Source organism: Myotis myotis, unplaced genomic scaffold, assembly GCF_014108235.1.
Source record: "Myotis myotis isolate mMyoMyo1 unplaced genomic scaffold, mMyoMyo1.p scaffold_m19_p_19, whole genome shotgun sequence".
Taxonomy (NCBI): Eukaryota; Metazoa; Chordata; class Mammalia; order Chiroptera; family Vespertilionidae; genus Myotis; species Myotis myotis.
In genome coordinates this window covers 17,972,820-17,987,200 of record NW_023416323.1, presented here as the reverse complement: position 1 = coordinate 17,987,200, position 14,381 = coordinate 17,972,820, and the positions used below count along the sequence as shown (strand labels likewise).

The window sequence follows — 14,381 nt, the reverse complement described above, 5'->3', positions numbered from 1 at the left end:
TGATAAATATAGCACTGTATAAGTCTACATATAAGTTGCATATAAGTCTCTGGCCTCATTGCTGATTATTTCCTCAGGTTGGAATTCAAGGAGTTGTATTATTGGATCAAAGAATGTGGTCTGAGCCTTTTTAAAGGTGCTTATATTTTTAAAAAACTTTAAAAAATATATATTTATTGATTTCAGAGAGGAAGGGAGAAGGAGAGAGAGATAGACACATCAATGATGAGAGAGAATCATTGATTGGCTGCCTCCTGCACAACCCCTAATGGGGATTGAGCCCGCAACCCAAGCATGTGCCCTTGGCTGGAATCAAACCTGGGACCCTTCAGTCCACAGGCTGACACTCTATCCACTGAGCCAAGCCGGCCAGGGCAAAGGTGCTTATATTTTTTAACTAGAGGCCCGGTGCACGAAATTTGTGCATGGGTAGGGTCCCTAGCCCTGGCAGGCGATCAGGGCTGATTAGGTTCCCTGCCTCCTCACCTCCTCCTTCCATTGCCATCATGTGCCATCACTGTGCAGTTCCGCCCCCCCCCCAACTCCCCACCTCCTCCTTCCCACACCCCCTTAGTGCCCTGCCACTGCTACTGGTCACCCGCTATGTTTCACACCGCCCCCTGGTGGTCAGCACACATCATAGCAAGTGATTGAACTCCTGTTCTCCCTGTCGAACTCCTGTGGGGACACTTTGCATATTAGCCATATATATGTGTATATATATATATATATATATATATATATATATATATATATATATAGTTTTCTAGAAAGTTTGTAACAATTTATAGCATTACCAGACATTGCCATGTGAAGGAAATCTTTGCCAGGTGAATTGATGAGTGAAGATGGTGTCTCCTTTTAAATTTGTATGTTTAGATAACTGATGAGGTTGGTTACATTTACCATCTTGGTCAGACACTGATGTTGCCTCCTCTAGGAGTATTGCACTCATGGCTTCCTCCCAGTTTCCTTTGTTCTGGGAGGGATTTTTCTTATTAATTCATAAGAGCTCTTTTTATATGAAGAACAATAAATTCAGGACTGCCATGTAGATCGTCACCACTGTTATCTGTGCTTTTAACTGAGATCAGTTAAAAGTGAAAACAGGATATGAGACAAACCTTCACAGTGAGATCCATCCCCCTGTACAGTGCAGCACGACTCCAGTGCCGGAGTCAGACTCATCTGTGTTTGAGTCCTAAGGCCACCACTCACTAGCTGGTCCTGTTGGGCACTTGCTCTTCTCTCTGCCTGGGACACGCACCACAGGTGCTGGCAGGTGCCTGCTGACCTGTGATCTTATTAAAATCTCCCATGACCCACCACCCTGTCTAATAGCACATTTGCTCTGGGAGTCTCTTCCGCCTGGTTTCTTTCCTTAGGACGCAACAGCCTTTAACGTGCTGGTTCCCTTGTTAAGGGTCTATCTTTCCCCATACAAGGGCAGCTCTAGTAAATTCGCACAGTCACCACCACCACCACCACCACCACCACAATTGATTCCAGAATATTTTCACGCCCCTAAAAAGGAACCCTTATTCATTAGCAGTCACGCCCCATTCCCCGTCTCCCAGCTCTAGGCAATCACAAATCTACTTTCCATTCCTGTAGACTTGCCTATTCTGGACATTTCCTGTAAATGGAATCGTACACTGTGTGGCCTTTTTTGATTGGCTTTGTTCACATAGCCTAACGTTTTCAAGGTTCACCCACATGTAGCAGGTGTCATTCATTCATTCCAAAGTAGTATTGCAAGATAACATTCTGTGTGGATGTGCCACCGTGTACATACCCATCAGTCAATGGACATGTGGGTCGTTTCCAATTTTTGGCTCTTGTGACTAGTGCTGCTATGGATTTTTGTGTACAGGATTGTGCGGACATTTGTTTTCAACTCATTTGAGTAAACACGTGCTGGGTTATATGTAAACTGCGTGTAGCACCATGATTTCCAAACTGGCTTCCCAAGGGGCTGCCCCACCTTGCATTCCCACCAGCAGTGAATGAGAGCAGCTGTTGCTCCCATCCTCGCCAGCATTTGGTGCTGACAGTGTTTTGGGTTTTAGCTATTGTAATAGGTGTGTGGTGGTATCTCCTTTCAATTTGTATTTCTCTAATCTCATATGATATGGAACAGCTTTTCATATGCTTATTTGTCATCTATATATCTTTTTTTGGTGAGGTGTCCAGATCTTTAGGCCCGCCCCCCCTTTTTTTTAAGTTTCACAGTTTAATAGTTCTTTGTATGTTTTGGATACAAGTCATTATTCCATTATATTTCTTGCAAATATTTTCTCCCAGTCAGTGTTTTATCTTCTCTTTCTTTTAACCTTTGCCAATTGTTATTTATGTAGTGATTGATTTAAATCCTCTCCCAAGGTTATGTTTTTTTATTGATTTTACAGAGACAGGAAGGGAGGGAGGGGGAGGGGAAGGGGGAGGGGGGGAGAGAGAAAAAGAGAGAGAGCGAGAGAGAGACATCAATGTGAGAGAGAAACATCAATTGGTTGCCTCCCATATGTGCCCTGATTGGGAATCGAACCCACCACCTTTTGGTGCATGGGACAATGCTCCCACCAACTGAGCCACACCAACCAAGGCACATTTGCCCATTTTAAAATTGTGTTATCCTTGTATTAATGAGTTGTAAGTTTCTTTATATATTCTAGCTACAAGTCCCTATCCGGTATATGATTCGCAAATACCTTCTCATGTTCCGTGGGTGGTGGTTTCACTTTATTTGTGGTATTCTTTACATTACAAACATTTTAATGTTGATGGAGACCAACCTCTCTATGTTTTCTTTTGTCCATTGTGCTTTGGTGTCACATCTAGAAGGCTGGCAAACCATTCGACTTTGAAGATTAAAGTGTCCATATGTTAACTTCTGTCACATGTCCTACGTGGCTTTGGTTTGACTTTGGGGAAAATAAGCAAGTTTGGCGCGACAGTGTTCTGAATTTGCCCTGAACCTATGAAAATTCACACCTCACTGATTTCCGCTTCCTTTCCAATCCTCTAAACAGAGCTTGCGCAGAGGCCTGGGCTAGGGGCGGGTACGCGGCCGAGAAAGAGGAGAGGCAGCAGTGGGAGGACCAGGAACGGAAGAAGATCACGGACAGCATCGAAGCCTTGGCGAGGATCAAGCGGCGGGCTGAGGAGAGGAAGCGGCAGGTGGAGAGCCAAGGGAAAGGTATGCGTCCACACGGAGCTCTGCTTACGTTGGAAATCCATGCCGCACAACTCGCAGTCTTTCATCGCTGGGATTCGGGGCGGGGGGTGGGGGGGGGCGGGGGGTTTAGGCCATTTACCCACAGACCTGCTGATCCATCTGCACTTGCTCTCCCCCTCCTGCCTGGGGCGGTGAAAACCCCCAACATTCAGGTGCAGTTTCAAACCCCTTTTAGTGACTAAAACTCAATTTGTTAAACCAGCCCGTTTTCCAAATTAAATGATGTATTGGTTTTCTGTGACTGCCATAACGGATGACCACAAATTTAGGGCCCTACCCAACACAGATTTATTATCTTACCAGAGTTCCGAAAGTCTCAAGTCCGACATGGGTCTCAACGGGGCAAAAACCAAGGTGTCAGGGCAGAGCCCCTGCTGGAGGCTGCAGGGCGGCTCTGTTTCCTTGTCTTTTCCAGCTCCTGGAGCCGCCGGCATGGGCTGGCTCACGGCCCCTTGCTCCATCGTCACAGCCTCCTGTCTCTCTAGCTCTGACATTCCCGCCTCCCTCTTTTTAGGCTCCTCGTGATGACATTGGACCCGCCTGGGTAACTCTAGGATGGTCTCCCATCCCTAATCACATCTGCAAAGTCCCTTTTGCCCTGTGAGGTTACATAGTCTCAGATTCTAGGATTAGGACGTGGACCTCTTTGTGGGGCCATTATTATTCCGTCATAAATGCATAATATGACCTCATATCAAAACAATATGGTATTGTGCTTAATTTCTCCACCTGGTGTCATTAACAGCAGTAAAGTCAGCCAGCATATATACGGAGGCACAGTCCGTGCCCTTTATGCCTTGTTTCAATCAGAGGGTGATGGTCATCTTGATTTTTTAATTGTTATTAGATTTTTCATTGCTACTATTGCCCCTTTGAGTCCGACACTTTTCTGCACATAGAAAGGGCTCTCTGCCCACTGGGTGGGGGAGCATTTATAAATAAATGGGTTTCTGCACACCAACCTCAGGTGCGGCACACTCACTCATGCACGCGTGGAATGAGCACGCAGACAGGGTGCAGATCCCAGTGGAGGGAGAGGATATGATTCTGCCTCCGCCAAGGAGCCTCCAGTTTCCCTGGGGGGCACGGAGGAGTGCCAGCACCCAGGTCTGGAACGAAATTGTAAATTGGGAAATCACATAAGGTTAGCTGGGCTGGGGAAGGTCCTATCATGAAGGACCTGAAAACCAGCCTTAACATGGCAGGTGACAGGAAGTCACGGGCTATGAAGATGTCTGTCATGGAAGCCTTGTTAGGGCGTGAGCTTGGTGGCGGGGTTGTAGGATAAGTGCAGAGAGCTGCAGCCCCAGTGTTGGTCAGAGACCTCTGTGGAAATCACCTTTTTAAAAACGGAGTTGAAATTCACATAACATCAAATTAACCATTTAAAAAATTTTTATTGATTGATGAGAGAGAGAGAGAGAGAGAGAGAGAGAGAGAGAGAGAGAGATCCATTTATTGTTCCACTTATTTATGCATTTATTGGTTGATTCTTGTATGTGCCCTGACCGGAGATTGAACCTGCAACCTTGGCGTGTCAGGACAACACTCTTAACCAACTGAGTAATCCAGTCAGGGCCAAAATTAACCATTTAAAAAATGGCATTTAGTGCATTCACAATGTTGCACAAACAGCTCCTCTATCTAGTTCGAGAACATTTTCTTCACCGCAGAATAAAACCCTGAACCCATTAGAAGTGATTCCTACTCCCCGCTCCCCCAGCCCCTGACAACCACCAATCTTTCCAGGCATTTCATATACAGTGGGGCCTTGACTTACGAGTGTCCCGACTAACGAGTTTTTTGAGATACCAGCTCGGCCGATTTTTTGCATTGAGTTGATAGAGTAATTTGAGTTAACGAGCTCCTTAACGAGCTCGGTCTCGGAACGAATTAAACTCGTAAGTCAAGGCCCCACTGTACATGAAACCATACAGTATGTAGCCTTTTGCACCTGGCTTCTTTCACTGAGCAGGATGTTTCTGAGGTTCCTGCACATTGTGGCGTGATCAGTGCTACATTCCTTTTTATGGCTTCACCTTGACCATTCAATTCTGTCCGTTTTGAAGGGTGGCTGCACTGCCTCCCTGTGGCACAGATCGTTTCCCTCTGTGCTGGATGACTATGAAAGCTGCTAGACCTGTGAAAGATTCAGGACCACCCTATTCCTGGCGTGGCTGGGCCAGGCAGGCGTGGGAAATGTTCTTGGCCCCCACAGACTCTTTTCTAAGATGTTGGATCCTCTCCCTGCCTTGCCTTCACACTCGCTCCCATTTCAAGACTCTATCCACTCCCAGGTTTGGTGTAAACGAGCCCCCCTCTCTGTCCCACCCAACCTACTGCCCCTAGTCCAGGACTCAGAGCCCCCTGCCCACCACACCAAATGCCCCCGGCCAGCATTTGGTGGAGGTTTTTTTTTTTTTTTAAATATATTTTATTGATTTTTTACAGAGAGGAAGGGAGAGGGACAGAGAGCTAGAAACATCGATGAGAGAGAAACATCGATCAGCTGCCTCCTGCACATCTCCCACTGGGGATGTGCCCGCAACCCAGGCACATGCCCTTGACCGGAATTGAACCTGGGACCTCTCAGTCCGCAAGCCGACGCTCTATCCACTGAGCCAAACCGGCCTTGGCTGGTGGAGGTTTTTAATGAGTGAGTGAGTCCTGGCTGTGTCCCGGCCCAGCCCTTGCGCAAGCCTGCGGGATCCTGGGGATGGTGCTCAGAGCCCCTTAATGAGTAAGAGCCCCTTCCTTGGCCTATGCCCAGTAGAAAAGCAAGAGTCTCCATGTATGTTTCTAAATGGCATGTATTGTTTTTCACGTAATTACAAAGTGTGAGTACGCTACATGAAGAAAAGCACAGGAACAACAGAATCTCAGCAAGAATCACTCAGTACTTAGTGTGGGTAGTTCCTGGCTTTCCCCCAGGCATGTAACATATGTGCTTTATAAAAAATGGCATAATTATATTGCTTTCTGCCTACTCTTTTGAATTAGCATAATACATTTTCCATAAAATATATTTTCTCCTACAGTATGTTTTTTTTTTCTTTTCTCAACTTTTTATTTAGATTTATTTTTATTTTCAGAAAAGCTTAAAGAATAGTAAAATGAACAGCTATGTTGTATCTTTCGGTCAGATGGTTTTTAACATTTACACACACACACACACACACACACACACTTTTCTGTTCTGATGAACCAGTTGAAAGTAAAGGCAGCAAAGTGGCCCTTAAATCCATGTACTTCCGCGTGCATCTCCTAAGAACCTCCTGCACTATCTCCTTAATGGCTGTGTCCTGTTCCATTAGATGGCTGAGCTAAGTGATGTCTCTCACAGACACCCAGACTGTCTATTCAGCAATCATACAGAGGAATGAACACCCTTGCAGGCAGTTCTCTACTGGTCCCTGACGGTTCCCTGGGCTCACTCTCAGCAGTTCACTGCATGTCCCCAGGAGACGTGCAGACACCCTGTCCTCCCAGCACATTTCCCAGTTCACCTTTGGACTTCTTTTGTCCAGGGGAGGTGCCAGAGCCAGACAAGAATGAGAACGTGGATGTCAATGAGAAGGGGAAGGAAGAGCCTCATGAGGATGGAGAAAGGCAGCAGAAAATGGAGCTGTTTGTCAAGGAAAGCTTTGAGGCCAAGGATGAGCTCTTCCCAGAAAAGGCGAATGTGTTAGAGGAGCTGCCTGCAGATGTCAACACAGAGATTGAAGACCAGGACCCAGAAGGGGTGTTCCCAGCCGAGGCCCCCGAGCCAGCAACCCTTGGCGCTACCTGGGAAGGTAATGTTGTTATAGGCACCAGAAACACCAGAAAAGATGTTATCAGACGGCCCTGAGTCAAAGGGAGAGGGCTGTCCCCTCCTCCGTTCTTGTCATGCTCATGAGAAAGAATTCAAGAGAGTGACAGACAGCAGCACGGCAGTAAAGCAAGCTAATGTATTAATGAAGCAAAGCAAGCAAATGTATTAAAGAAGCAAGGCAAGAAAATTCATCAAAATACACCTGGCATAAAACACAGGTGGGCACTCAGCTAATCTGAGTGTAAACTTGGTGGGGGTTCAGGGGTTTTATACCCTTGTGTCGAAAGGTTTCAGGGTTCCTCTGCTGGATATCTTGGGCACAGACTAGATTTCAAGGTCCCCCTTTTACTTTGTTGTGACTTTTCCCAGAATTTATGAGAACACCTGGCAAGTCCTGAGACTGCTCACTTCTTCGTTCAGTGAGTGAGATAAGTGTCTCCCCCCCCCCCCGCCCCCCCCGCCCCCGCCCTTAGCAGTTCCAGAGTGATTTAAGCTATGTCTTCTCTGGTTAGGGAGGATAGGTATTAACCATTTATTCTCATGTCCTTAGTTGAGGATGATAAGGTCTTGCTGCAAGCTGGCTGCAAGCTGCCCAAACTGTTTGGCCTTGTTTAATTTTCTTGCCTCAGTTTCCCTGTTCCACTTGTCCAGGAATTTTCCTAGCTTCTTGCTATCCCATTACAATGTGACCAGAACAACCCAAATGCCAGCTCAGGGCAGCACTCCCAGAATCGCAGTCTCTGCGTCATGCATCTGTGGGATCAGAGCAGGTTTCCACTCTGGCTGCTGTTTCTATAAGATAAAGTACACACATTGTCTCGTTATCTACAGCAGTGCTGCTCATAGACACATAACAGGAGCCATGACTACAGTTTCTAGTAGTCACATTAGACAAAGTAAAAAGAAATGGACGAAACACTAACAATATAGCTTACTGAACCCATTATATCTAAGATACAGTAATTTAAACCAATATAAGATCATTTATGAGATACCTTACATTTGGGGAGCACTAGGTCTTCAAATCCAATATGTTTTTGACACTGACACAGCACATCGTAATTCAAATGCGAACTTTTCAACAGTTACAGTGAAAGGAAGTCCTACTAAAAGAAGGGAGTTGTTTTATACTGCTCCAGCTTTTAAATTTAATTAAAAGTAAAAACAAATAAAATGTAAAATACAGTTTCTCAGGAGTACTGGCCACATTTCAAGCACGCAGTAGCCATATGCTCTGGCTACATAGTGTGTGATGCAGGTCTAGGGAAAGGAACCCCTGGCAGGTTCTAGCCAAGATCCCCGGGTCCTTCCGACCAACAAATAAACCCAACACTCGTCTGGGATGCCACCCTATCGCTGTGGTGTCAGTAAGGGTGAGCCAGACCTGGAACTTGTCCAGGCCACAGGGCCTCGGGGGACGGGTCATTCTGTCCCCAGCCTGTGCAGTATTTGAGGTCTGTTTGGGGACTTTAGCTGGTCTGGCCCAGAATAGAAGTTCCCCCAAAGCAAAGCCCCCTACTGTCTGGGAGAGGTGTAGAAGAACTGCAGATTTAGGTGTTGTCATACACATGCTCCTGTCTCATCACGGCCTGGCCTGTGATTTTTCACAGTGAAACTGTGCCTAGCCTAGCAGCAGAGCGAAGCCAGCCTTGGCCTCAATGAACAAAGGATATATTTCAAAAGCAGTGGGTTAACTGCCGCATCTGTAATTGACAGCTGCTGTTAAGACAAACGCCAGTTCTATATTTATCCAGCATGCATGGGCACTCAGTCCAGGCCACAGCTTCACAGGCCGGCTTGGTTAGCCTTCTCAAAACCTGAGGAGCCAGGTGCTGTTATCATACCTGCATTTGTTGGAGCTGGAAACTGAGGCTCAGAGAGGTGAAATAACTTGCTCCAAGTTGCAAAGCAAGGAAATGGTGGCGCCATGTTGTGGGCCTGGGTCATCCACGGCAGCCGCCACGGAGCCCTCTGCCTGCTTCCTGGTTTCATCCTAACCTGGCGTCCCAAAGTGGCTCTTTGAATCAAGCTGGACATAGCTAGTGCTCAGGTGGACACCTTGGACCTGTGTGTAATGAGAAAGTTGGGCCATTATTCTTTAATGTAATAACCGAAACCATGAGATTGATGAGAAAGCAGAGAGCAGGGCCCAAGAATATAGCCTTAGGGAGCTTGAAAATTGGCCCCTGGAGGAGGAAGAGGAGCCCCACCTGGATTCCATGTTTATTCCCAGGCAATCTTGAGACCATGGAACAGGTCTCCCTAACCCTTGTGCAGTGGGCGGGGCGTGTGCCCTGAGGGACAGGCAGTCCAAGAGGGTGGTGGGTTCAGCCCTTTCAGACAGGGCTATGGAACTTGCCTCTCCAGCTTGCCTCTTCTCTAGCTCCCCAGGTGGCCTCTGATGCTATTGCCTTTCTCACTGCCCATCAATCACGCCTTTTCCAAGGTTCCTGTGTGTGTATTCTGCATTGCTTCCTGGCTGGCACTTCCATGTCATCGCGTCATCTCCAGGCTCCAGCAGGGGGCAGCTCTCTTCCTTTCCCTTCTCTTTCCTAGACATAACCCTCTCCTAATCTGGGGATTCTCACAGCTTCGGTCACAGGGGCTGGCCTTTCAGACCAAGGTTTTGTCTTTCCTCTGCTCTTGGAATCCACCTTGACCTTAGCCTTGTCGCTCTGACTGCTGCGTATTGTTGTTCCTTAGAATCAGCTCCCCAGATTGTGGCCACGGAGAACGCTTTGGGTACAGAGCCTGTTGGGCATGAAGATTTGGAAACCATCACGCTGAAGACTGAGGAGAAGCTCTTCATCGCTGTATGTAAATAGTTGCCTGTGGAGATAAGTATCTGTTTTACAGCCAGCGAAACAGGTGATCAGATACAAACCCTTTGAAATTCCCACTCCCCTAAGTGTGGTCCTTGGACTGGCAGGCTTAGCACCCCCTGGGAGCTGGTTAGAATGCAGACTCCCAGGCCCCACCCAGATCTACTGATTTGAATCTGCATTTTATTCTTTTAAATATATTTTATTGATTTTTTACAGAGAGGAAGGGAGAGAGAGAGCTAGAAACATCGATGAGAGAGAAACATCGATCAGCTGCCTCCTGCACATCTCCCACTGGGGATGTGCCCACAACCCAGATACATGCCCCTGACCGGAATCGAACCTGGGACCCTTCAATCCGCAGGCCGGACGCTCCATCCACTGAGCCAAACCGGTTTCGGCTGAATCTGCATTTTAAAAAGATCTCCCCCAGGGGGTTCACACATTGCACATTCAAGACTGAGAAGCGCTGGCCCAAATGATTTCCCTGGAACTACATCTACAAAACTCTTGATTTCCCCCCCCCCCCCAAAGAAGTTACACTGCTAGGCCGTTCAGTCCAGCTAGCCTTATACATAGTGGCTGAGAAAGTTACATTTATCATCAGAGCCTCTAAGCTCCTTGGACAGCTGCCCGGCAAGTGGCTGATGCCATCTTCCCTTCCAGCTTCCTGATGTGGCTGGTTGTCCAGTGTCCGATCCCCTGATGCCTGTTCGGTGAGGGGCAGCCTGACCTTCTGAATATCTCAGCCTCATGAACCCTCTCCTTCCTGAAGCTCTGCTTTGATAAGTCTCAAATGCTTTGGCCCAAGGAATGAGCACCATGAAAACGTCCACATTTTGTCACACCCCCCAGGAACGGGAGTGTGGTGGGGCAAGCAGTGAGGAGGCATTTCTCGAGCCTTTAGCCTCACACTTAGTGGGCAGCTGGTGCTCACTCTGCTCACCTGGAAGGACAGCCTGCTTCTCTGCCCATGAGTGAGCTTTAAGCCCCTGGCCACAACTTTGCCCCCTGCCCATTCTCTTGATACATTTCTAAACTGTGTTTCATTTCTAACTGCACAGTTGCATGTGGCTTAATAAGACAAACTGAGTGGGTTTCTAGTTTTCTGGGCCTATGTATACTAAGAAACAAAACTGGGTGATTAACCTCTAGCATGTGAGAACCAATTGTATACAAGGCAACTAATAGCTAACACTTATTATTCTTACCATTTATCTGGTACTGTTCTAAATACATCTTGTATTGATTGCTTTACCCTTCCAAAAACCCTGAGAGATAGGTACTATTCTCATCCCTATTGTTCAGATGAGGAAATTGAGGAACAGAGAGGTTAAGCAACCTGCCCATGGCTACACAGCTAGGCAACAGTAGAGGAGAATACCAACCCAGGCAGTCTGGCTCCAGAGTTCAGGAATGTAACACACGGTGCTGCCTGCCTCACATGCTGGAGCAGTTGCTAGAGATAAAGACACCGCAAACACAAAAGCTCTTCTAGTTTGGGGGAGGTCCAAAATATACTCATTTTACAGCACAGAGCCCTGAGGCTAATTTGTACATAGAAGGTGCACTTGGTTTGGGCTCCATCATGTCCTCCCAGATGACCTGGCTGTATCTCTACTGACAAAGCCAAGTGAAGAAAGATGTGGAAATTCTTCAAACATGCCACACCTTGCAAATCGCATTCATTGATCAGGTCCAAATACTTGAAGTAGCCACACGTGTGTGTTTTGTGAGCGTGCACGGGGCTGCCTGAGGGGTTGGCCATTCCCCACTGCCCCTCCATGCTTTGCTTGCACCTGCCCAGGTTCACTGCGCTGTGTGGCTGCACCTGCCTCACCTACCAGCGTTCAGAGTGTGTGCCCTCCTGGTGACACGGGCTCATTTGCTCTTTCAGGACCTACCCGACTTGGAAGATGTTGATACAGGCGAAACTCTGGAAGACAAGGACAAGGTTATAACACAGGTTTTCCCCAAATCAGCATAAGCCCACTTTCCCTTCCAGTCTTGCCATGTACAAAGCATATCACTTTAATTTGAAAGTAAGATGCTTTTTGTGCTTGAATCATTGCACACCTGCTATATTTTCACCTTTCAAAAGGAAATGCAGCTCTTGGCCGTTGCCCCCCTCACTCCCCTTCTTTAAGGTTTTATGATTAACCACTGGGGTTTTCTTAAACATATTTTATTACTGATCTTTAATAACTATGTGCTCCCTGACATTTTTCTGCTCTTCTGATGTACTTATATGTCCGTCTTATATAGCACGACTACAGCAATACAGAGAGAGTAGGAAAGGAGAAGCGGGGGGCGAGGGGGGGGGGGGGGAGCGGGGGGGGCGGGGGGAGTGTGTGAGGCACAATGGGGCGATCTCCCAATCTGACCTGACCCTCCTCCCTCCAGCATTACTGAGAGCCTGTGTGTGCCAGGCCCGGGCCCACAAGAGAGGAAAGGAAGGATAAGACAGAATTTGTGCAGGACCTTGTCACTGAGGAAGGGACCAGACATGAAACCACAGTTACCATGGGGCAAGACCTCCAGGGGGCTAAGTCTGGGTGGTGGGGTTAGGTGTGTCAGAGGCCAAGACTCAGAGATGAGCCCATTCAGGGCCCCGGCAGGGTGTGGGTGTAGCCAGAACAGAGTGAGCAGTGTGGAGACCCACCAGAGGGTGAGAAAGAAATGTGGACATGGTTGTAGAGCTCACCATGACTTGGGGGCTCAAAATAGCTGGCTAAGGGTGTCCATCCCGAGGCCCAACTTTCCAAGGGGCAGGGCTCTGCTCCCGTGGCCCTTTCCTGTATGTGGCAACCGAATATTTTGTGCTGGATGAAAGTGGAATTAGCACTGTGCATTTCAGAGTGATTCCAGTGACAGCAGAAATGTTCAAAGGCATCTTTTTTAAAAAAACAGATGTGCTTTCCAAAGATCACAACCATCTCGGGCTTGAGTGACGACAGTGATCCTGAGCTGGACGACACCTCCCTTGCGGTGCTGGAGAGCACGTCCACACACCCCCTTTCCAACATATTCGCAATCTCCAAGGACACCGCCAGGAAGGCTGAGGCGCCCTATACGCACATATTTAAAGCAGCAGCCGAGAGGGACTTGGAGACCCAAAGCGGGGACACCACGTGCCCACGCCCGCTGATTCAGGAGCTCGACGACGACGAGCCTTTGGACCAACCACCGACACCCCCAACCTGCAAAGGGGACGCCCCACCACCCCCTTCCAGTGAGGGGTACGATGACCTACCTTCGGCCTCTCCTCCAGGTAATGCTGTCCTACTCTCAAGGCATTCCCAGGCGGGTGGCATCTCCGGGCTACTTAGGGGCATGCAGGTCTTGGCAGTCAGGTTCAGCAGGTGTAGACGGGGCTGGGGAGCCTGCTTTCACCCCTTTCCTTGCCATCCCAATCCTCAGCCTTTCCAGACCAAGGCTTCTAAGGGAAGGGGGAGACCGGTGACACCACAGCTGCGAGTGTGGGGATGCAGGCCTGTGGCCCCTCCACGGTGAAGGTCCAGAATCGGGCAGGATGGGTGAGACAGTGCTGGGCGGGGAGGTTGTCCAGGCAGGGACAGTGGTGAGCAGCTGGCTGGGTGGGACAGATGAAGCCACAATCTGACATATTAGCCTGGCCTGGTGATGGGACCCGAGCCTGTGACCAGGGAGATGCAGCTGTGGGGTTGCTGGCTAGTGCTTACTGATCACAAGCAAACTGGTGGGTATGTATTCACCAACTGCAGTGGGAACACAAACCTAGACAATTCCTGCCCTTCCTCAACACACTCAAGGGCCAGGTTTCTCTCGGGACGCCTGCTTGCGTGGCTGACTCTAGGCCTGCCTGCGGGAAAAATGAGGGGGTGGCCATACTCCTTTCCCAGGAACACTGAGCCACCTTTCCTCTTAGGAAACAGCATTGAAAAGGAGGTGCAGTCTGAGACGCAGCCTGAGGAGCCCACAGTGCTTGAGGACCCCGCAGTGCGCGAGGCGGGAGCAGACCTGGAAGACATTGAATTTGGCTTGGACTGAACCCCCAGGAGGCCCCTCTGCCTTTGCACTAACAGGGAGCCAGCAGCGAGGTGCAGGTCACCCCCTGGGCCGGGCTCCCTTCCTTCTCCAATTCCCGAAAGTGCTCTGGGGCCTGGGCTGCGGCGTGTCCTGTCGCATGACTCATCCCTCCCATGCTCTCCCCCTGCAGTGTCGGGCAGCACTGTGTTCCTTGTTCTCAAAGCACAGCCCATTTCCCCCGTTACTTGTGGTATAAATTGTACAACCGTCAATGTCTCATTTGAACGTTATAAACATTTGAGTATTCCCGTGAGGTAATGTGTTGTCAAATTATTTAATATCTGTGCCAGTCACGTGAGCCATTTCATCAGACACCCTGAGATAAGGCCATTCCTCTCGCCACGTGTGATTGATCTGGAGCAGATCCGGCGTCCTGTGCAGTTTCAGGTGGGTGTTTTCCTCACCGGACAGCACCATCTCCCACCAGCTACAGAGCTTTGGG

General features: G+C 48.6%; 1 protein-coding gene across 1 annotated transcript in view; it reads left to right on the top strand.

Moving 5' to 3' along the window:
• Positions 1-14,238, top strand: part of DNAAF1 (dynein axonemal assembly factor 1) — a 27,825-nt gene extending 13,587 nt beyond the window's left edge. Inside the window, 6 exon segments of the mRNA XM_036346811.1 lie at positions 3,030-3,196; positions 6,763-7,029; positions 9,753-9,862; positions 11,769-11,825; positions 12,782-13,142; positions 13,779-14,238. Of these exon segments, the coding sequence (XP_036202704.1) occupies positions 3,030-3,196; positions 6,763-7,029; positions 9,753-9,862; positions 11,769-11,825; positions 12,782-13,142; positions 13,779-13,900 (1,084 nt within the window). The 3' untranslated portion in view covers positions 13,901-14,238.
• The last annotated feature ends 143 nt before the right edge of the window (positions 14,239-14,381 follow it).